General features: G+C 36.8%; 1 protein-coding gene across 3 annotated transcripts; it reads left to right on the top strand.

Annotated features, from left to right (window-relative positions):
• The first annotated feature begins 831 nt into the window (after window positions 1-831).
• Window positions 832-26,130, top strand: LOC113111754 (delphilin-like). Of its 3 annotated transcripts, none has more exons than XM_026276809.1 (23): window positions 832-1,172; window positions 1,816-2,069; window positions 2,954-3,286; window positions 3,366-3,520; window positions 8,418-8,687; window positions 12,112-12,197; window positions 13,032-13,101; window positions 13,579-13,872; window positions 14,817-14,968; window positions 15,046-15,171; window positions 16,224-16,306; window positions 16,404-16,548; window positions 17,615-17,928; window positions 18,427-19,200; window positions 19,291-19,378; window positions 23,412-23,489; window positions 23,679-23,875; window positions 23,964-24,119; window positions 24,256-24,342; window positions 24,705-24,834; window positions 25,244-25,362; window positions 25,478-25,642; window positions 25,728-26,130. In XM_026276809.1, the coding sequence occupies exons 1-23, from the start codon at window positions 1,088-1,090 to the stop codon at window positions 25,797-25,799; spliced, it is 4,233 nt and encodes a 1,410-aa protein (XP_026132594.1). In that variant the 5' UTR covers window positions 832-1,087; the 3' UTR covers window positions 25,800-26,130. The 3 variants fall into 3 exon arrangements, with proteins under 3 accessions (XP_026132594.1, XP_026132593.1, XP_026132595.1); XM_026276808.1 differs by having other exon boundaries at window positions 23,400-23,489; XM_026276810.1 differs by lacking the exons at window positions 16,224-16,306; window positions 16,404-16,548 and having other exon boundaries at window positions 23,400-23,489.
• The last annotated feature ends 1,535 nt before the right edge of the window (window positions 26,131-27,665 follow it).

Below are 27,665 nucleotides of genomic sequence, written 5' to 3'. Positions count from 1 at the left end.
ATTATCGTTAACTAATATTTTGATAAATTAAGATAAAAGTGGATTAAAACTAAATAAAATGAAAAACAAATATTTGCTGAAAAATTTTACCAAAACGAAAATGAGAATGGTGCTCTATATATACGTATAAAAGTACTGTTTTATTGCAATACAATAATATATTATTTTTTACATGCACTACCACCTTTCTATTGTATTGGTAAGTTGAGATGTTGATTGAGGAACAGTGTGTTTGGATATACAAGCATTGGCTGTAAATAATTTAGTTAGCCCTGTATAACTTGTCTTTGCTTCAGTCTTTTACATAATATGTTTTATTGCTAGTTATACTGTTTCCTCATTCAGTTTGTAACCTTGAAAGTGAAACCATGCTACACTTTGTCATGTGTTTATACCGTGGCTTGTTCATACTTATTATCTGCCTGGGCCAGTACTCTAAAAAATACAAATAAAATCGTTTGCACCTGAGATGCATCTCAGCTCACTCAGTAAATCAATCCTTCCTCCCAAATTCCCCCCGGATGCATGACAGCATGTGGCACGAGAGATCTCGAGATGCAGCATTTAATCTGCCTGATCCAGAGCAAGAGCTTTAATAGCACTGTTCCTGTTCAAAGATGTGTGACTGCGCTCTTCAGTGCATTCAGACGTTCTAATTATCCACCATCGTCCTGACAGATCCCCAAGCAGATACTGGGCTACTTTTTGTCCCTTGGAGAGACAGCTAGAAGAGAGAGTATGGGAAGGTGGTATTTATAGAGAAATGGGGCCTCACTTTACCCTTTTTTGGAGAGAGAATCATCAAGGATCTGTGCTAGGTGTCCCAGTTTCTTGATTTGAGCTCTGCAGGCAGGACTAGCAAGACTCGCCAGAGATGCAGAGTCAACTCATCAACAACATCACTCTGGCACTCGATGCAGTGTCACTCTTTTTTTAAGTGGCAGTGCTCTGCATGCCACACGATGATGGGGGGCATTCGAAAGGCGTTTCCCCTGAAGCGTGGTGCGGTGCAGTAAGAGGATCTTATGGAAGACGTGGACCAGGCATTTTGCTCTCGAATTTTTGATACCTGTTGAATTACGACAAAATGAAGAAATTCCTCCAGAATAAGAAAGGGAGATACTCCTTACGGCAGAACAAGCCGGGTCCTCGATATCCGCCCAAAGATTTTTGTAAGTGTTTAGTGTTCAAGAATGTTGTTTTTTATAGGATCATGATGATGATGATGACTTTCAGCATCACATTTAAAGTCAGTTTAGGTGTGCATGGAGCCTAATGTTTGGATGTCATGGAGCCGGTTTAGCATGGACCGGCCCACAAACACAATATTTTACCAGACATTTAATTGGGAATGTTGATCTGTGAATGTTTCCGTTTTACAAGAAATGACTTGCTATGCTACAAACGTGAGTCTCATGTTGATGAAGCTGTATTCAGGCACATCTTTGCTCTGATATCAGATGATTTGGGAGCCTCTGTGCCTTTTTCAATGAGGTCAATGTTACTGGGAGGTCTAATGTGTCAGCTGAGACTCTGTATTTAGGGAAGGTTGTATGGCTCTCTTTATGTTACTGCATTACTTTATCTTGTCAAGATAGGCAAAAATGACTTCACTTGACATATTTGAGCATCTAGGTGTATATATTTTAGGTGCTTGGTATATTTTAGAGTCTGTTCAAGCATGTGATGTCCAGCAAATTCCATATTTCTCAGGAGGCTTGATCGTTTTGCTGTGTAGGTCTTGTTTACAACAGGCTGATCAAACATTTGAGCCTCGTTGCTCCCATATCTTCTTATTTGCCATCTTTCTTACAGTCCTCACCATGCCAGCGTCCAACCAGGGCTGGCCAGAGGAGTTTGGCTTTCAGATAGGGGGGAATGGGCCCAGCTACATCCTGTATGTGGAGGATGGAAGCAGTGCTCATCTGTCTGGACTGCAACCTGGAGATCAGGTCTTGGAGATTGAGGGCCAGAACGTTTCCAGTCTAAGTGCTCAAGAGGTCATTGCCCTTGCCCAATCACAGCGAAACATCCCGCCCAGTATTGGAGTAGTTTCACGCATCCAACAGGTGGGACAATGACGTGACAATTATTATTATTATTTTCTGAATATATTAATTTATTCATTGTAACATCAGGGTTATTAACGTTAACTAATATTTTGATAAATTAAGATAAAACTGGATTAAAACTAAATAAAATGAAATACCAATATTTGATAAAAAATTTTTTAAACGAAATGAAAATGAGAAATTGCTTTGGAAAGTCAAAGCACTGAAATTACAAACTGGAAATAAATGAAATGCACAACTGAAGTGAACTAAAAACTAAATTAAAATATGTAATAGAAATTACAAAATCACTAAACAAACTTACTAAAAATTTACAGATAATTAAAATGAAACCTGACAAAATAAAAGCTTGTTTAAACAAAAACAAAATGTCGGTACAAACTATAATATAAAATGTTTATATACATTATTTAAATGCACATATTCTATGAAAATATGTGAAAAAAAAAAAAATATATATATATGTTATATATATATATATATGTATATGTTATATATATATATATATGTATATGTATATATATATATATATATATATATATATATATATATATATATATATATATATATATATATATTTCCGAAGGCATAAGGTGATATGAAATCAAGAAAATATAAAACCTCTGAAATAATGAAATACAAACAAAAAAAAAAATGTCATGATGTCTGACTCTCCAAAAATCTAAATATTGTTTGTGATTTAATAATTCAAGATGACAATATATAAATAAAAATATAATTATCTTGAAAATGTACCAATACTTTTTATATTTATAAAAAGTATAATTCTATTTATAAAAGTTTTTTAAAACCCAAACTATTCATTCATTTCTGTCCATTACAATATTTACAGTCTGTTGCGTTTTATGGCCCTCCTGCAGATGGATATCACTCCAGGCCCTGATGGTCGCTTCGGTTTCACTATCGTGGGAGACTGTCCCCTGCTGGTGGATGATTGCTCCCCCTGCTCCCCAGCGGGTCGAAGTGGTCTCAGAGCTGGAGATTATGTCATGGAGGTGAACGGGATCCCAGTGAAGCACCATGAGATGGCAGCCGCTTTGATAAAGGCCTCTCAGGGCCGCACACTACGGCTTGGGGTGCTGTGCATGGGCAGTCGCCAGAAGCGCAGCAGCGGGTGTCTAGAGGGCTCTCAGAAAGACACTGATGGCATGCGTCAAGACCGCAAACACAAGGCTCTGGAGTTCAATAGGAGAGTGAGTTTATCTGACAAATGCCTGCTTTTTGAATTTATAAAATGAAAGAGGTGCCAAATCAGAATCCTTCCTGTTTCAGGTTGAGGAGATTTTGAGGAATGAACCAGAGGTGAAAGAGAAGCTGTTTGCTGTACTGAAACAGTTTGCTGCTGAGAGGAAGGTGGACTGGCTTGCTTCCGTTCTTCCTGACATCTTGACAACCGAAGAGCAGCAACAGCTCATCTCAGACATCAGGTGACAACCCTGACAAGCCCACCTGCCACCTACAGCGTTCAGTCATGCTAACCTCCATCTCAGGGTCACTCTGACCCAGATGTCTTCTGCTACTGTACTGTATTTAGCCGTGCAGAACAGATTGAAGGCCACCAGAGGGCATCAGTTTAATGTAGGTTTTTCTAAATATAAGAACAGAACTTAAGTACATTCTTTGCTTTTGTTATTATTTATGATGCACATATGATGCACACATTTGCAGTAAACATAAAAACGCTTTCATTTCTCTGTGTTTGCAATAGAATTAAGCAGTGTGGCTTTCAGTATAAACTGGTATGACTTAATAAGGCCACCGATAGATGTGTCTCCATCTGGTGCTGCCATGCAAACTGATCATCTTCAATCCCTCTGATGTGCGCTGGCAAAGCTAATAGTGAAGTTCCCTTTCCAGTCCAGCTTATGCCTTAATGCCAACTGGGTCAATAACATAAGACGGCACTGGACAGAGAATTTTAGTGTTGATCCATTTGTCTGTGTCTCTTTGGGCACTGTCAAGCTGTTTGGTACATGATGCTTAGTCGGACGGTTAACTATAATGTACACTTCAAAAGTTTGGGTTCTGAAGTCTCTTATGCTCACAAAGGCTGCATTTATTTTGATCAAAATATGATTCAAATAAATTATTGTGAAATATTATTTTGATATAAAATATTTTATAAGTTTATTGATGTTAAAGTCGTAGTTAATGGTTTGTTAATTATGAGAATTGGACCTTTTAAAAAAAAGTGTGACCAAAACACCACAAACTTTATGGTAAATGGTAGTCTAAGCTATTGCCATTATTAAAAAAATATTATCATAATAGAGTCTGTCTGGTGAAGGTGCTCGATGTGCAAGAGAAATATATTGTATGTTATATGTACAACTTGGTTGCATTTTGCAAGACAGCTTTCCTCAGTTTATTAAAGAGAGGTTATAATATAGTGTTCAGTATTGTGTTTGCTAAATGGAGACAAGCTATTCCCTCAGAGCGGTGGGTGTTGTTATCTCTGTATTATGAGATAATAACCTTTGTCACTGTATAATCCTCTTTAGAGAGATATCTGGTGAAGGGTGGTGAATGGTGATGTCACCATGTGTTCAGCTGCGTGGGGATCTTGAGTTCCTTCCGATGTACTTTGTAATCCTAAATATGCTGTAGTTGAACTGGAATATTTGATACATGGAACTTGTGGAAGGACATTAACCAACTGTTGAACTGAACTGTTGGAACTTAGTATAGTGAATCTTTATGATCTAGTACATTTGAATATTATCTAGGACAGATTTTGAGCCATTCTGGGTAGATTTAGTTTGCACTGGCCTACTGGGACATTAGCCAGTTTCCAATTGAATTGAGATATGCTCTTTCAGTTGGCACTATAGATGTATCTGGGCACAATCATCATCATGTCTAGAAATCCATTATTTAGGTTATATGACAAGCCATGGCTGTTCAGTTTAAGTTGTGACTGTTTATTTTGCCATCTTAGAGAAGTAGTCACAAGTTTGTTCTTATTCTTATTCATTATTCATGAAGAAACTGAATGCTATGAACAGAGATTTTTTTTTTAATTTTTATGTTTATGTTTAGGATTTCTTTTTTTTATGTTTTTGAAGGTCTTAGGCTTGCCAAAGTAGCAATTAAAATCAGAATCTTGTGAAATATTATTATAATTTCATTTGTGAATATATTTTACAATTGATTTTATTCCTGTGATGGTAAAGCTGAATTTCAGTGTCAGTACCTTATGATCCTTCTGAAATCATTCTAATATGCAGGTTTAACTTTTCTATTATAAACATTGAAAACAGCATTCATATTTACAACATACAGTAGCTTGTATCTTATCACCTGTCCTGCCCAATTAAACACATGAACTGGCAGATAATATCACTGGTCTCATTTAGTTAATCTAACTCATTTTGATCTAAATGAATCAGCCTTGTCTCAATATATTATGTACATGTCTCAGTTTCTGCCAACACATAATCTCACTCTCTCTCTCTCTTTGTGAATCTAATGGATTTTCTGCTCATTATTCGGGGCTGATCTTCTTCTGCAGGTCAATGTGAGAGGCAGCGGTCTCTAGATTGTAGTCGATGGCTCTTGATGGCTCAGAGGATGTTAAATTATGTCCCTCTGGGTCAAAGTGACGATAATTTTTCTGAATATGTCTCTTAAGTAGCCACTTCACATTCATCTTGTTCTGAGTCATGATAAACTAAAAGATTAGATGCTTTAGGTGAGTACTTTTCATTAAACTTTAATATTATTCATTGTGGAAGGTGTCTCTTCAATTTACAGTATTTTACGAAGAACATCTTTGTGATTTTATTTGTTGATTCATTTCATCTCTGTTATAAGATTGTTTAACATTTCTAACATTTTAACTTGTCATGTATGAAAGTGTTTGTGTTCATTGTTGCTAAATCAGGCATGTTGTGTCAGTAATACAGCGATATTTTAGAGATAAACAACTGTTCACAATTTTGGGGGTCAGTAGGATTTTTAAAATGATTTTGAATGATTTTTACACTCTCACCAAGGTTGCATTTATTTCTCAAAAATAAATTATAACCAATATTATCATGAAATATTATTACAATTTCAAAAAACGAATAACAAATAATTAAACCATTTAAAAATTTAATTTAAATCTGTGATGGCAAAGCTGAAGTAATAATAATAATAATAATAATTATAATAATAATAATAATAATAAATCAGCAGCATTAATCTAGTTTTCGCATGATCCTGTAGTTAAACAACCAATTAAGTTATTTTAATAATAATAATAATAATAATAATAATAAAATGTACAGATAGTAAGCTTTTGAATGTAAGATTCCATGGCTTATTTATAAATTTATTTTTAATTATTTATCTTCACTTGTTTGACGATTCATATTTTCCCTTTTATTCTATCCAGAAATATAGAGCTATATAAATAATTTTCAATTAAATATTATGGTGAACTAAAAAGTAATTAATAAAAACATTGTTGTGTTTTGCAACGGTGCCTGTCAAAGTGAGTCATTAAAATATCAAAACAGAGCAACTCATATTAACCTTTCCTCAAATTATTATTATTTTTTTTCTCTCAAAAACCACCTGACCTCCTCAGATGAATTTCACATTACAAATGCAAATATAGTCTGGCAATGGTAGTTCCATCCGCATTTTCTGAAAAGCACAATAAATGTTAATGTTCTGTGGTGTACAGTATGGAGTCATTTATAATACTGGCAGTAGTGCTTCGGTACTCTACGTAAGCTAAGGTTTGTACTCTAGTGGCCTCTTAGGGTGCTTAATTCTTTATTTTATTCTTGTCTGCTGTCTAGAACTGCTGCCATTAATGCAGCGTTTCTTCCTCTGTTAAGTCACTGTGTCTCTCTCTCTGTGCCTCCATAATAATGTGAACCCGAGGCAACTCTGCACTCAAGAATTGTCTAATGGTGTGGTTTTGTCAATTCTGTAGACCAGGCAATGGGGAGAGAAAAATGATAATGTGAAACTGTATAATTTGATATAATATATCCAGTCATATATCCAGGTTACGATTATAAAGTATCTGTGTGCAAGGTGTCTGTGTCCTTCAGAAAGACAGAGACTGAAATCAAGAAAACAAATGTGTATGTTTTTCTTAAAGGGATAGTTCACCCAAAAATCTTCAGAACCTATATTTTTTAAAAATGTCTCTATGTTTGTGAGGGTGAGTAAATGATGGCAGAAAAGCACTATAGATAGTTCTCTTTCTGTGCCTTATGTTGTTGAGTATTAAAATAATGTCTGATCTATGAAAAAGAAAATGAGTTACATTGAGTTTGTAGGCTATTCATAACTCATTAGTCTGATTACAGTCTGTCACTGACAATAAGAGACTTACAAATTTTAGGAGAATGAATGCCGTGACTCAGAAAATGTCTGTGCTTTTTGTTTGATAAACACATGGAATTATTTTAAATGCTAATGTCGGTACATCACCTTCAGAGAACAAAAGCAGACAGAAATGCGCTGACGTTACACTTGTCGAGGTTACTAAGGCTACATTTGCTGAGGTTTTTCACTTTTTCTGGTTCCCTGGTGGGCGGCATAACAGGCTTTTCCATATCCACCAATGTTGCATAAATGTGACAAACGTGGCCTTATTTCTAGTCAGAATCCCATAAAAGGTGAAGCTATCAGAGTTAACACTGTATTTATCTCCTCTCTGCCAAATGTTTTTCTCAAATGTTTTTGTCTAGCCATTTTCCCACTTTAGATTGCGCTGAATTCCGCATGCGCTGAATCTTTTCAATTATATTTTGAATGCCATGCTACGAGTTTTGGGTTTGCTTTCTTGCATATGAGATTTGAAGCTGTTCCCAGAGAGCATAGGACAACAGGAACAGCAAAAAGAGAATGAGAGAGAGAGAGAGAGAGAGAGAGCGAGAGAGAGAGAGAGAGAGAGAGAGAGAGAGAGGCGGTAGTGTGATGTACTCCCACACCTTTGCTATTGCTGGCTTCTGGTATCTGTACCAGAGCTCCTGGAGTGGGATTTTCAGATGAAGACCGCACTCACAGAGGCTGCTACATGTTGGAGTTCCTCACAGCTTCCATAAAATATCGGGATTGCCTTCATTACTTGGGTTGCTTTTTATCTCTGCCATCCTTTCCTGTTTTCATGGATTGTGAAGTGTCACAGTGATCCTGAATGAACGCAGTGGACTCAGATCTGAAGCTCTTTCACTTTGAGTCGTGATAGAAACCATTAGATGGGAAACCTGACTGGCTGAGCTGAACTAACAACCTTTAAAAAGTCTTTATAATAATGGCTCCTCGTAGCTGATTTAGACCCTTTTTTCTCTGTTGCCTTTCTGTGACCATGTTTGCCAGGATCTTCATTCCCAAGAAGCATCGGCAGCGCTTTGACGAGGCCGTTTCTCAGAGTCTCCTCAACCGCATGTGCCGTAGCAAGAGCCTTGGCGAGCCCCAGAACAGGCCCCGCCGAAGCCGAAGTCAAGACCACCATGAGCGAACCCATGGCTCGAAACGGGCCAGTTCTGTGCCCAGAGATCCCAGCGATGACCCGGCCCAACCTGAGCGTGGCCTTAGGAAGAGCACCACCAAGATTCCCAGCCACTATGTCACTGGAGCTAACCAGAGGTACATATCGCACGCCTCTTTCATTGGTGTTCCTTTTCAATGTCCTATTATTTATGATAAAATGAGCGTTTTAATCTTTCATACTGGTTTGAAAGGACAATTTTATCCCAAAACACTGCAGGAAGCCTTCTTAAATGCTTAGAACACTGTATGATATGTGGGAGACTTTGTGTGTGGGTGGGTGAGAGCTGTGTTTGTTTCTGTGCCTCATGCTTTCCCCCCCCCCACACACACATACACATGCATGTACTGTCCACAACACAAGCATTTTTTCATATTGTGATCTACTAATCGTTTGTTATTAAGTATTAATGAATTAAATTCACGACCTAAAAGGAAGATTGCCATCATATTCAAGCCATGAAGCTTTTTATTGGAATTTAAGCCAGAACAAAAGCAGATTCTTTTGTCATCTGGTTTAAATTAATATTGCTTTCTATATGATGTCATTACAATCTGTCGATATGCTTTATTTGTGAACTGGAAATGATATCTAAAATATTAACAGGGAAGTATCACCCAGAGTGTTTAGGTTAGTAAATAAAACAGCACGAGTGGATATGATGTGCTGATACCCCATAGACTGCTGCTCTTCAATAAATAATGCTTCTTTGGCTCAGATCTTATGTAATCTCTTTTCAGAGTTCTTATGTCTTTGTTTTTCTGTCATCCCCTTTCTAATCCGCCATCACTGTTTGGTTCTGGTGGCCCGTCTTATATAAAATGGCACTGCGACAAGAAGCAAATGTTTCTACTGCTTTCTCTTGTCTCTGTTTACTCAATGGTTCCAGTGTCGCCTTGAACTGTTGCCACAGCAACCGCTAAGGCTAGCTATGAATTTTTAAAGCTAGCTTTGAAATGCATTGGTCATATAGTGTAAACATATAGCGTACTATTATTTTTATATATTTTTGCATTATTGCATTGCACTGGTGCATTATAAAACTTTTAAAATATCCCATAAAGACTTATTGGAAGGCATTGGTGAGCCATTTCAAAGGACATGAATAAATATGAGACTTGGGCAAGTAGCAACCAACCAGGACGCCTTAGCAACGCCCTAAAAAAAAACAACTGCTCTTTTGACTTGTGCCAGTGAACAACCACCTAGCAACTGCCCAGAACACCCTAGAAAAACCCTGCAAAGCCACACCATGACAACTGTTTTGATCTGTGCCAGTGTACACTAGGTAACCACTAGGGGTGTAACAGTTCAAGTTAATCACGGTTTGATTCGTGTCACAGTTTTAGAGTCAGTTTCAGCATGGTTTGGTATCCGCTATGTTTAGGGAAAAGCACTATACTATCAAACAAATGTAATTTAAATAAGAATAATTAATCTAATTACAAGCCACGGTACAAATAAATACAATAGAGCAAAGATACAAATAATACAAACAGTGCTTTTCAGGTTTTTCTAGGTACAGTAGGTCTAACATTAGGTTTTAGGTGCAGAAATTGAATAAAGTAATCAAATGTAAAGTAACATTGCAAATCAATCTGTATAGATCTAAGACGAATCCTTGTTAACTCTTTCCCTGCCAGCATTTTTTTTTTTAAGTTGACAGCCACAGCCAGCGATTTTTATGAACTTCACTAAAATTTGATGGCCTACATTATATTTTGCTGTATGAATATTTGAATATACAAAACACCAAAATAAAGATCAATGCCTCTACTTTTAAACAAAAAAAGTTTTATTCTAGCTTCTATCAACACTTGAATATAGGTAGGTTTCATACAAATTTATAATTTTGAGCAAAAAAGGGGAGAAAATCAAGTTTTTAACAAAAACTACATCTGGATTCTCTATGATTATCAAAGCATAAATCCAGTAAATACCTTCCATTAACATCTCCAAAGCTTGTACAGCCATATACCAATTCCTGTATCATCATTTTACTCCAGAATATTATGCAGTTTTCATTTATATGCCGTCTATTGCTGATGATCGCATTATTTATCATATGCATCTGTTTACATTAGTTTTTCCGTCCTGTTCACGTGTGTTTTTGTTTGGGAGGTTTTGTACTCGTTCAGAAGATAGCGCCCCTGAGTTTATAAGAGTGAAAACACGTAAAGCTGTAAGAACTCGTCAACGGCAGGGAATCGTTGTCTTCTAAATGACGAGATAACTCGTCAATGGCGGGGAAAGAGTTAAGTTACAAAAGCTATTCAGTCAATAGCAGTGAGTTATTTCCTTGTCTTTTGTTGTTTGACTAACATAAAAAAGTGCTGTCACTTTAAGACAATGCACAGATCCATTCAAGCACAAGACTTGAAAACAAACTCATCTGTGCGTTCTGAGATGTGGGTTCAAGCACTTCAGATGAGTGCACACAGATCTTCTCACTGCGTGCGAGTTCTCCATGTCTTCTGGCTCTTTAATATTTCAACTGGCAAGGCTTAAATGAGTTTAGTTTAAAAACAGATAGCAACATTTGCTATCAGACTTTGTTGCTGCCTAGAATTAAACTGTTGGTTTCGTCTGGCCAGAGGAGAACGGCACACTACTTTGACACACTATTCCCCGTTTAATACGGTAATGCTGCTTTGACACAATCTGCATTGTAATAAGCGCTATATAAATAATGGTGACTTGACTTGACCTTTCAAGTCTCACCTGTTGTTGTAATGTATTGGGAAGCCAGAATCCATATCAATTGACAATCATGCATTAGCTGGACTCTGTCTGTTTTATGTGTTGTAATTATTATTATTATTTTAAGATTTATTTGTGCCATTATTATGATAGGACAGACCAGAGCTGACAGGAAGCAAGGTGGGAGGGATTAATAAAGGCCCTTGTGTTGGGATTTGACCTCGGGACGCCCTTAGCGCAGTGGTGCTGTATGTCGGCATGCTGCCCACAAAGCTATCGGCGCTGACATGTGTTGTTATTTTTAACAAAGCATGTTACAAATGCATTGTCAGATTTAAGTTGACCCTCATTGAAATTTCATCCCGAACCGTGGGTGGAGAACAGTATGGTTTGATTTTTTACCAAGAACCGTTACACCCCTTCTATTAACTGCCTAGAACACCCAAGCAAAGCCCTACTGTAGCAACCACTCAGACTGCAAAGTAACACCATGACAAACTTTTGACCTGGGGCACTAACTTAACTCCCATAACACCCCAGCAAAGCCCTAGCAACCACCAAGAACACCCTAGAAACAACAATGCAACAACATGGCAAATGCTATTTTGATATGAGCCAGAACGCGACCACACTTTAGCAACATGCAAAAAATCCCTCTGAACGCCTTGGCAGCTGCCGAGATTACACTGTGGCAGTAGGTTTTGTGCAGACAAGTTATGTTATTAAAGAAAAAAAAAATCTTATTTTGAATATTAGTTTTGAATATTATATGAGTATTTAACATACCTACAGACAGTAATGCCTCTCTTGTTTCCTCCGCAGAACCATCCGTGTGTACAGGGGTAAGAAGAGTTTTGGGTTTACTCTGAGAGGTCACGCTCCTGTGTGGATCGACTCCGTAATGCCAGGTGTGTATGAATGATTGTGACGTCTACCCATAAGCACTTGCAACCTTTCATTATTAATCAGAGTGATAAAAGCACTGACTCTCAGGTGAGTCCGGCTTTTCTTTTTCTGAGCGTTTCTGATCTGACACAGAGTTATACATCCTGCCACCTACATGTAGCTTACAAGTCTAATACTAGAAATTAATTTTTCCCATGATATTTTCGCCGCCAGCCATCGATCAAGTAAAGATGCTCTCCTTATATAAATCACCATCTTCCAGGACACGGCTGTGTTTTGTTACTCAGAATATGTGCCACGTTGAGGGTCACATCGCTGTTGGCTACAGAGGCGGATGTAATAAAAAGGCACATGGAAAGCACAGCTGGGGTCAGTGGTTTGTTTTCAAGGGGAATGGAGTGTTTTTTTTTTTTTTGGGGTTTATTGTGAAAAAGGAAGGAGTGGGCTGTTGCACTAATGAGAAAGCTTTGGGTACATTTGTATTGAAGTCTGCACGATTGAACATTCTGTGTGGAGAGAGGGCGGTAAGTGTGTGAGTGTGTGTATGACGATATTCGCCCACTGCGGGCCTGTGCTGAGGCTAGTTAACACTGACTCAGCCGCCTGTGTGGGGCTGCTTAGAAAAACAAGTAGGAGTCTAGCATCGTGATGGAAAAAACTGATTACATTCCCTTTCAGACCTACGACGGGGTACCTTGTAGTGTTTTACTAACAACCCATCACAGAGGACAGCGATATTACACATCAACATGGTTCACTGAAAGAGTGTCTGTGGCTTTGGGTGTCTTATTCACAGGTTTCATTTTCAGTCTCAAACCCATGTTTCCCTATTACAGGTAGTCCAGCCGAGGCGTGTGGCCTTAAAACAGGAGACCGCATATTGTTCCTCAATGGCCTGGACATGAGGTGTGTTTATTTTTGTTATGCTGCGACGATGCTTTAAAAGTTGCACATCAGTGAACTGATATTACAGTATAGCAGATACTGTAGATAGCAAGTTCAAATGCTAATTAGGTTTGAAACAAGCTATTTTTAGTTTCACTATTCATATTATGCATTTATATTATTCCGCTACTCCTTAACCAACCACTAGCTTTCATAGTTTGTTTGTTTAAGCCTAAATGTAAATCAGTTTCCTGCGGCCAGGGTTTAGCTGTTTCTTGGCTGTGAAGTTAATCTGAAGAGCACAGCAATTTACTTCATACTGCCTCCGGCGGACTGACAAGCATAGAATTATGTCAATAAAAAATTCCCACCAACTGTACATATATTTATGAGTGTTCTTTAAGAGAACATGCTATTTGATTTTGTCCTTTTTGTCTTATATTATATTATATTACTGTGTATTATATTACACATTAATTCTATTCTGTCTACATTAAGGAACTGCTCCCATGAGAAGGTGGTGTCCATGCTGCAGGGCAGTGGTGCCATGCCCACTCTAGTGGTGGAAGAGGGCCCCGTAGATTATTCGCTCTCAGATTCCGAGCCGGAGGAGACCCCCACCATCCCGCGCTCGCGCTCCCCGGCCCTCAGCTCCTTGCAGTGGGTGGCCGAGATCCTGCCACCCAGCATCCGCGTGCACGGCCGTACCTTCAGCCAGCAACTTGAACACCTCCTCACCCTGCAAGAAAGATATACCATTTGCAAAGCTCTGGAGACCTTCTTCCAGCACAGGTCAGGGCAAAATTCATCATGGCTGAGTGGGAGCAGACACATGACTTAGCAGTCCTGAGATTATCAAAACAAAAATGAGTTGTGTATGTTGCTCACAGCATGCTTGGGTTTAGTGATTAGATTTGGTGGTCTGAGATGTTTGGGTCTCAACGTCGACCGTAACAACAAATGCAGGTCAAGAGTTTGAAATAATTCAGTTATGTAATTGAAATGTTTTTTTTTTTTCATTTATTTGATTCTGATTTGCTGCTGCAGAAACATTTCTTCCTATTATCAATGCTGAAAACTGTTTTTGCTGCTTAATATTTTTGTGTAAGCATTGATACACTGCCATTTAAAAGTTTAGGGTAAATAAAAAAAATACATTTAGGGCAGAAGGAAAAATTCAACTGATCAAAAGTTACAGTTAAAGAAATGTATACATTTATAGAAAATGGTGATGTTAAATTGTAACAAGATTTCACAATATTACTATTTTTCTGTCTTTTTACTAAAATAAATGAAACCTACGTCTTGTTTCGAAAACATCAAAACAGTAATTATTCCAACTTGCATTTCTTTTAATTAAAGATATAATTGTATTTTATAGTCATGAATTAAGTGACTAATGCAGTGTTTGACAAAAAACATACAAGTTAGAAATGTGTTAGCCAATTACAGGCAACAGAGCTAATTAACACTTAGACACTGTAACCATCCTGCCATATGATTACAAATATCCTAGCTGTTCCCACAGTGAGGGAGTTTTTGCCGCTTGGCAGCAGCAAGGCAAATATGAAAAGCATTCAAAAATAGCTTCAGCCTCAAGCAAAAATAGATACTCACAATCAAGAACAATCTGTGGGTTCTTCCAAATGTAATAAATAACGCTCCCTGGTGCAATTGCTTGCTTTGAGAGCAGCCCAATTATTTCTAAAATGGCTCTCTCTGTTGCATGTAAACAGGAATGTGGACACACTCATTGTAGACGTGTTTCCTGTGCTGGACACTCCAGCCAAGCAGCTGATTTGGCAGTTCATTTACCAGCTGCTGACCTACGAGGAACAGGAACACTGCAAGTGCAAGATCGCCCGCTTCCTGGGCTTCAAGAGTGCAGGTTAGCCGTGGGTTTACTGTGTGAATGACAGGGGTTTTCTTTCCTGATTACATTCTGACTGTGCATCATTACCGCAGAACCAGAGACAGGTCCAGAAAGCCACAGACGGAGCAGCTCCATGCGAGTGTCAGGTAGCTCTCACAAAAACACTGTGAGAGAGAGAAGCTCAGACGACTGCATCATCGGCACTCACCTGGGAATGGGTATGACATTTCCCCCATCAATGTTTTGGATTTAGGCAAAAAAAAAAGCAGAGTCCAAAATGAACTTTTTCCACACTGAACATATAAATACATGAAAATTGTAAAATAAAATAAAATATTTTTATTAAATGTATATATATGCATTATAAATTTAAAATTTTGGGGGGTTTTGCAAAGACTTTTTTTCATACCTTTTTTAAACAAAGTCTCCTATGTTCACCAAGACTGCATTTATTTGATGAATTAAACTACAACAACAACAACAACAAAACAATAAAAATCATAATATTGAGAAATCTTATTACAATTTAAAATAACAAATGTCTATTTTAATGTATTTTTAAAAGTTGTTCTTGTAATGATTTTTTTTTTATTTTTTACTTTTTTTCTGGATTCTTTTGTCAATAGAAAGTTCAAAAGAACATTTGAAATACCTTGATGTTTATTTTTTAAAAATAATTTGAAAAATCTATTTAAAAAAAATACAAAATAAAAATTGAGGGGCATCTATACTTATATATCTATACTTATATAAGTATATATATATAAGTATATATATATATATATATATATATATATATATATATATAAGTATATATATATATAAAGTATATATAAGTATATATATAAGTATATATCTATACTTGCCGTTTCATAAAATCAGTTTGTTACTCTTATTTGAAGCCTAATACTTGTTCATTTTGGATCCTGCTCATAGTATGTTATAGAACAGATATAGGTCAATAAGTTTATGTAGAAGACTGTTTATGCTATGCATTGCTCCATCGTAACATTGTTTCAGATAGCCATGCCATTCTGTCCCTGTCTGTGGTAAACAAGCAGTCAGAAGTGTTCTCAGCCTTGTTTATGATTCACCAGCATCTATTAGGCTAAAGCTATAAACTGCTTGCAGTCTCTGTGCGCCCCTCAGCCAGCTAGCGCCCGACCCGCTGCTGAAGCTGACTGCCCTCAGTCTCTTTATAACTCCTGAAGGGCAAGCAGCTTTCTGTGCACATGCTCTGTTTCTGGACCACGCTCTCTCTGTGTCTCAGGAACATTCACTGACCCTGTGACTCCAGAGGAAAGACAGTGTGGGGATGGGACTTCCTTCCCAGAGTCCCCAGATCTCAGCCACGTGGGTACCATTTTCTGCTCACCTGCAATTCATTGCACTGTCATCACTGTGTTATGGAATCATGCATAGTCTCATCTAACCACGCCCCAACCTGTAGATGTCAGGAGTGTACACGGAGCTTGAGAACATGTTTCCCGGGAAGAGCAACCAGTCTCTCCAGAGTCACTCCTCACCCAGGGCTGTCGGCATGGGCCACGCTGAGAACAATACATACACGCAGTCTTTCACACACAGTAACGCAGGTATTCTGAGCTTGTTCTGACATCCGCAATTGACACATGGTGCCTCCACAAAAAAAATGGCTGTGCAGGACCTGTGTGACAAATTTACATTAAATGTGCTTGCTTATGTAGCTTTAATTTAAGATAGAAAACAGGGGTTTTCAAACTAGCCACAAGGGGTTAAATGGGTTTTCTTTTTCTTTAAGACTTAAAAGAATTACAAAATATTTTTGGAGAGGTTTTTAAAGTTAACACACTAAAGATATTATTTAAATCTCTTTTATACATAATTTTGGTAACACTTTATAATAAGGTTACATTTAGTTAACATTAGTTAACTACATTGCATGAAAAATACTTCTAAAGTATTAATTAATCTTAATTAACATTAATTTCAACAAAATTCTATTAAGATTAGTTAATGAACCTGATCGAACTAACTAGATGTATTTTTATTAACTAAAATAAAAAAAGATGAATAAATACTGTAATTTTGTTAGTTAATGTTAGGTAATGCATTAATGATTGTTAACTAACACTTTATTGTAAAGTATTACCATAATTTCTTTAACATTATTACTGTTATTAACTGTACTTATATTATTATTATTACTACTTATTTTTATTTATTTAGTTGTTTGTTTATTGACATAGCTTGTACATAGAAATAGATATTAGCTTTTAAGAGTAAGAAACTAACAAAAATCTAATATGGATAATATTAGTTGGCAGAAAAAAATGGATTTGGATAAATATCAAAAAAATAATTTAATTGTAAATGTTTCTCTTTAGATTTGGATTATACTTTAAAAGTGGTTGTACTTTCCAATTCAATTGAAATATTTAACAAATAATATTGTAATGCTTTTGTTTTTCAATGACCATATATAAGCCAATTCTGTTTTATGCCTTACAATTAGGATTATGGCATCAACAAGTTTGAAAATCCCTAGTTTAATGTATTAGCATGTTAAAGTTCTTTATTTTGATCAATTTAAAAATTTTTAAGAACATTTAGAACAATACGATCTCTGATAAGTATTCCTGTGTAGTTTAAATGGTCCTCATGATTTTATTTATTTTGCAGGGAGCCGTAAGTCAGGCCTCTCTCTTTCATGGACTGAATCCTTACCTGGCCCTCAGTTTGAGCCTTACCAGCAGACTGTGGCTTCTCCAGACAGCGTGGACTCTAATCCTTATGTTAGTTTGGACAGCCCCCCCGCCTCCCCTCTGCCTTCTGATGAACCCAGTCCTCTGCCCCAGCGCAGGAAGCTCTTCACCTTCTCACGTCCACCTCGCAGTCGAGACACCGACAAGTTCCTGGATGCTCTGAGCGAGCAGCTGGGACACCGGGTCAATATCGTGGATGACTTTAAGGGAGGGGAGAATGACTATGAGGAGGTTTGTGTCGGATACAGAAACAGGTTACTATAGCCTGGCCAATTAAATATTGTGAAATTGTAATATTAAAATATTCACAAAGAGTTATTTATTTATATAAATTATACAAAAAAAAAATCTCATTTTGTTTTTATTATTTTTTTCTACCCATCCCCCAAAACACTTGTTTTATGGAGGGTTGCTTTTACTTTACTTTACTTTTTTCCACTATTCATTTTCTAATGTAATATATATTTCAGTTCAGTTATTTATTTATTTTTCTCCATCCATTTTCCAAACTTTTTGTTCAATGTAAGGTCAGATTTCTTATGTTATTTATTTATTTTCCATTTATCCGTTCTTTATATTTAAATAATTTTTACGAAATTTTGGGTCTATACGTTCTTTAAACACTTTATTTTTATTTTATTTTATTTTATTTTATTAGGTGCATTATATACATTTTAGTTCTATGTAAAGTTGTTTTTTAAGCCCTAATTGTTTTTGCGACACTGGCAGATGAGTTTCCAGGATGAGCAGGAAGTGAACATGCTGCCTCACGAGTTAAGCAGTGCCAGCAGTGAAGACCACAGCAGCAGCGATGACTCCACCTCAGTCTCCTTCTCCTCAGGCTCTGACCACATCCCTCCTCCCCCACAGAGTCCTCCGCCTCCACCACCTGCCATCCAGTTCACCGACCCGCCCTCGCCCCTTCCCCTTACCCCAGAGCACTTGCCCCAACCTCCCCCTGCCTTCCAGCACCACCCCATCATAGCCCCGCCCCCACCTCCACCTCGACCCTTCCTAACTAACCGCCCCTCTTTGCACAAGGTACTGTCCACCAGTGAGGAGCTCAGGTCCCAACACACCCATCCCCGACGCTCCTCTCCCCAGCCCAACGCTCCACCCATTCTCCAGCTGCACCAACCGAAGGCTCACCCCATCCTACAGTCATCCCCGCGTACCCCCCCTCAACCCCCGCACGCAACCACACAGCACACTCACTTACGACATCCCACCCAGTCCATCTACCACAGCCAGCAGACCTCTGCTCCCAGAACCTCCCCGAACCTGACCAAACAAAAGAGCCTCCATTCCCAGCATTCCCAACAAAGCTTTGATGGTACTCTGTCAACCAAGGTTCCCCCACCACCGCCTCCTCCTTTACCCCCACCCTGCGATCCTCCACCTTTGCCCAAAGCCAGCCCGAAAGCCTCTGACAACAACCACATGAGCGTGAAGAGACTGCGCTGGGAGCAGGTGGAGAACTCTGAAGGAACTATCTGGGGACAGGTAAGTTAGTGATACATAACAACCACAGCGCGCCTCAGAGCCATGTTGAAGTGATGAGTTGTTATTAAGTACAGGTGATCTGTTTTCTAGCTTGGAGATGATCCTGATTATCATAAACTCAGTGACATGGTCAAGTACCTGGATCTGGATCTGTACTTCGGCACACAGAGGAATTCCAGTACGTTCTCTCTTTTGTTATAGCTGCTTCAGTGTAGTTTTGCATGTATACAACATCATCATCCCCTTTTCATACAGCGCTGTGAAAGAGTGTTTTTTGCCCCATCTGATTTTCTGTGTTTTTACACTGAATGTCTTCAGATCCTCAACCAATGGGTCAGTGACATATGTACCATAAAAAAGTGTTTTTTCAAAAATTTCAAATAACAGGCATAAAAATGGTTGACTTTTGTTCTACTAACTCTCATCTTTATAGAAACATATGTTGTTTCAAAATTTTCAATTGGAATCAGAATTTATGTGACAATTTGTTGTATTAGTGCTTACAATCGTCATATGGTGTGACATGAAAATAATTGTATATAAACTGAAAATGGATATCATCTTTTAAGTTACTCACTTTATCAAAATCATTTATCATAACTAAACTGTGATCCATTATAGTTTTGTGAAAATTAATTAAATTTGTGTATTTTTTTTAAAACATTGCTCAATGTGAGACCTATGCCGTCGGTCTTTCAACATTTTTTCTATTTATTGTGACAAACCTTGCTAGAAAATTATAAAAATATTTGTGACTCTTGCTGATACTATTTTCTATGTATTCCATGAACATTTTCAGGTTTTATCATTAATAAAGGTATGTTATTTTCACAATTTGGAATGTCACACCAAATGATATAGTGTCACACCATATGATAATGTCGCCATGTGTCAATGCAAACCATGTATTATCCTACTTATTGGTGAGTACTGATCACTCATATGGCAGGAAATATTTAACCACTCTTAAATGCTGCAAGGCAATATTCAAATTTTATTGATTTATTTGATATTTAACAATAAAACAAACATTGTTTTAATATTGTATGAACCATATGAACATATGTTTGTGTATCAAATTTCATTTCAATTCAAAACTGGTCTGCAATATGTATTAAAATAAGTAAAACAACCATTTTTTTAATATCATATGAACCGTGAACATAAAACGTAGCTGAGTGGATCCACAAATAAATCAGTTCATCTAGACTCCATTGTACATAAGCCAGTCAAATTTGGAGAGAGTAGTGAAAGTGAAAGTGAAGTGACATTCAGCCAAGTATGGTGACCCATACTCAGAATTTGTGCTCTGCATTTAACCCATCCGAAATGCACACACACAGAGCAGTGAACACACACACACACACACACTGTGAACACACACCCGGAGCAGTGGGCAGCCATTTATGCTGCGGCGCCCGGGGAGCAGTTGGGGGTTCGATGCCTTGCTCAAGGGCACCTAAGTCGTGGTATTGAAGGTGGAGAGAGAACTGTACATGCACTCCCCCCACCCCGAGACTCGAACTCACAACCCTTCGATTGGGAGTCCAACCCTCTAACCATTAGGCCACGTAGCAAACCTCTCCCTGTATCTCTTTGTCCTGTCTGCACTTGTCATCATTATCTGCCTCAAGTTGACAAAAAAAAGGAAATGTATGGTTTGAGATGAAGACAACATTGTTTAGACTTAAACAGCATTCTAAGGTTTCTGTGAAGGGATCTGCTGTGTCTGTCTGATGAACTAGAAATCTGTATCACCGAATTAAACTAAACTAAACTAAACTAAACACAATCGATGGTGGATAATTACAGCTTTTATGTGATGATTGACCCAAATAAATGTTTAAAAAGACAAAACATACATTGGACTTTGTTATTTATTGTTATATATGCAGGGAATTACAATTCATATCATATGGTGTGACAATCAAATCATATGGCGTGACAGGCAGACATGTCACACCATATGATGTTTTCTGCACTTAGCACAACCTTGAGTCTTGTAGCTACACATTAGCATACTAACAACATGCTAGCTGTAACAAAGCAGCATATATTTACATATAATTATGACAGAATAATAACATTTCTTTTGCATTTTTATAAAAAAATGTGTCACACCAAAAGACATCTGGAAGTGGGACTTTTGTCAGAGTGCCAACAAGATCTGATTTATTGTAAAAATAAAAATGATGACTCACCTCAGGTTGAACAGTAGAAATACACTGCTAGTTCTGTACAACATTGCTGAAGAAGGTCCTCTCCTTCCCAAGGGTGTCAAAACAGTTGTCCGTTCAAATATCCCAAAATAGTGTCACACCATATGAATTTGATTTGTGTGACAAAATCTTTTTGATTAGAACTGACTCAAAACATTATGCTTGGACTTTGAAAAGAGTAGGCTCACAAATAGACATCTGTATTATTTGTCTGTATTTTTTTGAGAATTTTTGCATTTATTTTTTTTTGTTTTATTCAAGTTCTCACTTTGAGAAACAAGTGCCGGACAGTCACAGCATATGAGTTTTGTTATGTTTGGTTGAAAATTCTGAAAAAATTAGTTATGAACTGTTTTAATGTTGAATATGTTCACATAAAGCATAATGTTCTGCACAATATTGAGAAGGTTTTTGGCAAATATATTTTGCATTCATACATGTTTGACACTGTGAAAGAGTGTTTTTTGCCCCATCTGATTTTCTGTGTTTTTACACTGAATGTCTTCAGATCCTCAACCAATACTAATTAAAAAAAATCGAAACCCTTTACAAACAAAAAACACAACAACATATATCTTCCATATGATTCCTGTATTGATTTGTTTTAGATCATGCCGAAGGATTTTATTTTTTAATTTAATAAATCTATTATTATGTAATAATTTAATGCAATGTTACTTTATATTTATTATATATTATATTTTATATTAATTTATTTTATAAGTCATTAAAATAATACAATATATTAGACTACCATTCAAAAAAAAAGTTTTTGAAAAACTCTTTTTAAATTAATTTTAAAAATAACTTTTCTATTTTAATATATTTTAAATGTTATTTATTCCTGTGATGGCCAAGTCGAAATTTCACACTTTCAGATATCATTCTAATGTGCTGATATGGTGCTCGAAATTTTTCGTTATTATCATCAATGTGGAAAACCGTCATGTTTCTTTCTATTTCTTTGTAACATTATACATCTCTTTACTTTCACCTTTTGTCTAATGCATTCTTGCTGAAAAATAATATATTAGCATAATTATTAGTATAATAAATAGAGCTGTCAAATGATTAATCGCGATTAATTGCATCCAAAATAAAAGTTTTTGTTTGCATCATATATGTATGTATATATTTAAGAAAAATATGTCACGTTTATATATTGAATATATTTATATAAATATAAATATATACATGTAAATATTTTCAAAATATGCTCTACGTGTGTGTCTTTATGTATATAAGACATAATAAATATACTAGGCACACACACATATATTATGTAAACAAAAACTTTTATTTTGGAGCACTAATAATAAGCATTCATGTCTTTAAAAACAAAACAAATCGGTAACACTTTAGTATAGGGACCAACCCTCACTATTAACTACATGCATATTAGCATGCCTAACATTTTGGCTGTTTATTAGTACTTATAAAGCACATATTCTGCATGATTATATTCCACATCTCTAATCCTACCCAATACCTAAAATTAACAACTAACTCTTGATAACAAGCAGTTGAGGAGTTTATTAAGGCAACAGTCATATTTAATGGTTTGTTAATAGCGTGAATTTTACCTTAAAATAAAGTGTCACCCCAAACTTTTGATGGTAGAGTACAATATATGTAATATATGTATGTGACATTAGAAATTCAGATGTTGGCAAATACTTTTTTATGAACACAACATGTCAACATTGTCTGTATATTGCTGTCTTCATCCACATGTGGCATCTGTTTTGTAGCTTGTCATTTTGATGGTGAGAATGAATGCAATTACCTTGTCTATTTTTGTACTTTTCAGCTCATCTCTCATGGAGAGCTACTGTACATGTCTGTCTCCGATCCCATCATTCTCATCCAGTTATTGGCACCTTACAGCCTCTTTTCAGTCTCACAACCCTCCATACAGTTTATTGTCTCCACTTCTGGTGCGAGGAGAGCTCATCCTTACACTGTTATTAAATGTGTCAGTCTCTCTTCCAGAGCCTGCTTTCCTGCCCGAGAACTTTAAAAAGAAAGACGTGGTCGAGATTCTCTCCCATAAAAAGGCCTACAACGCCTGTGAGTATGAGTAGGGTTGGGTTGAAGTGCTCTGGGTTGAGTCAGGTTTGTCGTCTTGTGTGACGTAGATGTGTAGGAGTAGGTTAAAGAGGTGTTGTAGGTATTTGCTGCTGTAGCAACTGTGTGGGAATTTTTCTCAATGAGAATGTTAAGAGTCCATGTCTCATCACATCTGGCCGCCCTGTTCAGCTATCCTCATAGCGCATCTGAAGCTGTCCCCGAAGGAGCTGCGAGAAATCCTCATGACCATGAGCACCGAGCGTCTGGAACCCGCACATATTAAACAACTGTTGCTTTACGCTCCTGATGACGAGGAGGTCAAACAGTTTCAGCATTACAACCAGGACCCCGCCAAACTTAGCGAGCCTGACCAGTTTGTCCTACAGGTGCTGTCGAGTTCCTATTACTTGAGTTCCAGCCGTTATGTTCCAATTCATGTAAATATTCATGGCTTCTTGTGGCCTTGTTCTACAGATGCTACTAGTTCCTGAGTATAAAACCAGACTGAGGAGTCTTCTTTTTAAGACCACTGTGCAGGAGAAAACCGAAGAAATGAGAGGCGCATATGAATGCATATACAAAGCATCATTAGAGCTTAAAAACAGCAAGAGGTTGGCCAAGATCTTGGAGGTAAAACACTTAATTCTGCACTGAATTATAAATGATCTTTTAGAAATCTTGGTGTTTCCAGAGCCATTCATTTTAAAATATTTGCTCTTTATTGAAATATTGTTCTCAACGCTTTGTATACTTTTCGTGCTTTTAGTTTGTTTTAGCAATGGGTAATTATCTGAATAATGGTCAACCCAAGACGAATAAGACAACAGGATTCAAAATCAATTTTCTTACGGAGGTATGGGTGCAATAATTACATTGCAATGTTTTGGTAACACTTTCTCACCATGAAGTAGTTGCTTGTTAGCATGCCTATTATTAACACACTGGTTATTTAACCCTAACCCTAACCCTAACCCTAAGCACATATACTGCATGACCATATTCTACATCTCTCTGATCTCTAATCCTACCCAATGCCTAAACTTAACAACAACTCTTAATGAGCAGCAAATTACGAGTTTATTGAGGCAAAAATCATACTTAATTAGGTCTGTTAATAGTGAGAATTGGACCTTAAAATAAAAGTGTGACCAATGTTTTTATTAAAAATTCTTATTTTTTATGTTTGTCCTATTAATGGATTCAAATACCTTTCAGCTGAACACAACAAAAACAGTTGATGGAAAGTCAACTTTCCTCCATATTCTTGCCAAATCATTATGCCAACACTTCCCAGAGCTCATCGACTTCGCCAGGGACCTCGTAACAGTGCCACTAGCTGCCAAAGGTAAGCTGTCAGTCAGAACAACTTCCTGTTCGATATTTGTATATACACCTCTTTTCAGAAGTTTGATAATTGTTTTACGTTTTCTGCATTTAGTTGATCAAAAATATAGTTAAAACTATATTATTATTTAATACTCTAAATAAATTGTTCTCAGTATTAACAAATATGTGATGCTTAATATTTTTCATGATTGTTTAAAGAATAGAACAGAATATTTCTTTGAAATAGAGATATTTTCTAACATTATAGATGTCATTACTATAATGTTTGATCAATTTAATGCATCATGGGCGAATACATTATTTTATTTTTTTGCTGTTGGTTTAAATAGGAACGCAGACATAAAATTTGCAACTATAAAATGTATTGACAAATGATTCATGTTCCTGTATTTTTATCGCAAATTCAGTCAATCAGAGGATCATTACGGCTGAGCTCAGTGACCTTCACTCCACCATCCAAGACATTAGAACCTCCTGTGTGAAAATCCCAGCGACTGCAGAGGATCGCTTTGCATCAGTTATGAGTGTATCCACCAATCCACAGCCTTTTCTGAATGAGTTTGTTAGTGAAAAGTACAGCTATCCTGTGAGAACATATTGAACTTCCATCGCAGTGCATCATTCCTTAACTCTGATATTAGAGCTTTCTGGAAAACTGTCATCCAGCTGTGCAGTCCCTAGACTCCTTACAGCAAAGAGCAATGGATGAGTTTCATAAAGTGGCCTCCTACTTTGGAGAAGACAGTAAGGCCACGACCACAGAAACCTTCTTTGGCATCTTCGCCGAATTTATCTCCAAATTTGAGGTGAGTTTTTTAAATGCTGCCATTTTCACAGATGTAATTGCACTAAAGCTGTGAAGTAAGAGATTGCTGATTTTGTATTCAACAGAGAGCACTGAGTGAGACGCAAGGAACAGAAAACCCCAGAAGCCCCCGAATAGCCTCGCCGCTGGCATGGTGAAACCAACAGCATCTGCTGCTTCTAACCCAGAACGCCCATGTGCCAATAAAAACAGGGAACTTGATAGCGTGAAGGGAAATGAACCTTACTTTAAATGTCTCAGATGAATTCAAAATATCTTTAGAATAAAAAAAAAGTTTATATTTTATACAGAACTTCAGCTAGAAAGTATATTAATATAGCCTAATAATAATAATCTTTTTGTTTTGAGATGTCCAGCTGCTAGAGAATGTAACAGGAACACGCACACTTCAGGTGGAGAGGATTGATGGTCTATTTTGGTACCGAGGTGAATGAATGAAGCCAAATGTATTTTAAAACACACAGAAAAGAAAAAAAAAAGTTTCCGATGAGTTTTAAATTCTTCACAGTATTAGTGTTTTATTGTTGTACTCCGTTGTGATACGCCGATACTATAGCAGAACAAGAGTGCACCCTTCATAACTATTTTCCAAATCAATGATCATTTGTATTTTATTGCATTATTAGTTGTACAATTGATCGGTGGTTTCATCCCGCATGAGAATCTGTGGTAGGTCTAACATCATGAAAATGATTTTCAGCTATGAAAAGATGATGCAAAAGCTTCACATTGTTAAAAGGGTACACATATCATCTGTGTTCTTTTAAAACGAATATGTAGCTGGTCTGACTTTTTTAGGTACTATTGTTTAAGATAACCCAACGCATTTCTTCCCGACGTCTTCGGTTCTTAAACAAATGCATGATCTTCCTTATTGCCTGTTTTTGTCCTTTTTGTGTATTTTTCTTGTCAGAACCAATCAACGAGGAGAAAACCTTCAATTTGCATTTGCATGTAGCAGAGTATTTCTATTTATGTAATGGATTCCTGTTTTGATCGTTTCTGTATCTATTTGTTTTACTGAATATGTTTTACCAAATTAGTTGTAAATTAATATCTGTGTACAAATTGTTGGTGTGACTAACCTAGTGTTTTCCTGAGCAGTTCTATATTACTGAGCAGTTCAATATTGAAGGGCCACATATTGCTGCGTTTTAATCAGATGTCGAATTCGTTTTGCCTGAATAAATACGCTTTTGCGGAAATTCATCCGTTATTTCGTACTGACCTCTATTTACGGCTTTTTTACGGTTACATTTAACAACAGTTGTTTTGTCCATTTTTTTTTTCTTCAGTGAACTCTCCAGATCCACTTTGAATGACATCATCAGGTTCTCGTTACTAGGCAACACTATAAGTGCTTCAAATACCAAAGCTCTTAGACGTTTTTATACAGAGTCAGAGGATATAGAAAAATGACTAATAATAAACCCCTGCCTCTTCATCAAGAAACTTAAACCCAATTACACAGACACACAAAAAAAAATTTAATGAGAAAAACAGCACAGTATAAGGCTAAATTCTCTCTTCATAAATAAATGATACATTTTAGAATGAAATCTGGTTTATATCAGTACTTTACACCAAGGAGCTCAAAGATCAGAATGAGGAGGAAATCCAAAAGCAACTAACTGAAATGAATGCATGAATTATTAATGTCTGTGAAACTGGATTCTCATTGGCCGATTGTGATTATTCACTACATAATTCATTAGTGTCCTCATCGATTCCCCAAAGCAGTGCTGCTTGTTTTTCACTATGGTTTCTTTCTTCACATATAAAATACAAATAATTATTTTGTAAGTTGGCCTGTAAGCAAAATAATGAAAAGTCATTTGGTCACTTCAGGCTGTATATTGGTAGAGAAGAAGCTACATTTAATTTCATACAATGACAGCTTACACTCAGTGTGCATAAAGACTAGAATAGGTTGTGAAATTAATGAGAATACAACAATTTGTGAGCCTGGAGCCTGGTCTTTAAGTAGCAGGGTATATTTGTAG

This window comes from Carassius auratus, chromosome 12 (assembly GCF_003368295.1).
Source record: "Carassius auratus strain Wakin chromosome 12, ASM336829v1, whole genome shotgun sequence".
Taxonomy (NCBI): domain Eukaryota; kingdom Metazoa; phylum Chordata; class Actinopteri; order Cypriniformes; family Cyprinidae; genus Carassius; species Carassius auratus.
The sequence above is the reverse complement of the archived record's forward strand: the minus strand, read 5'-3'. Positions and strand labels throughout refer to the sequence as shown.

Coding starts and splice junctions, on each gene's coding strand:
- LOC113111754 (XM_026276808.1), top strand. CDS start 1,088: ATGAAGAAATTCCTCCAGAATAAGAAAGGGAGATACTCCTTACGGCAG. Junction 1,173..1,815: donor ATATCCGCCCAAAGATTTTT/GTAAGTGTTTAG, acceptor TCTTTCTTACAG/TCCTCACCATGCCAGCGTCC. Junction 17,929..18,426: donor GGGAGAATGACTATGAGGAG/GTTTGTGTCGGA, acceptor CGACACTGGCAG/ATGAGTTTCCAGGATGAGCA.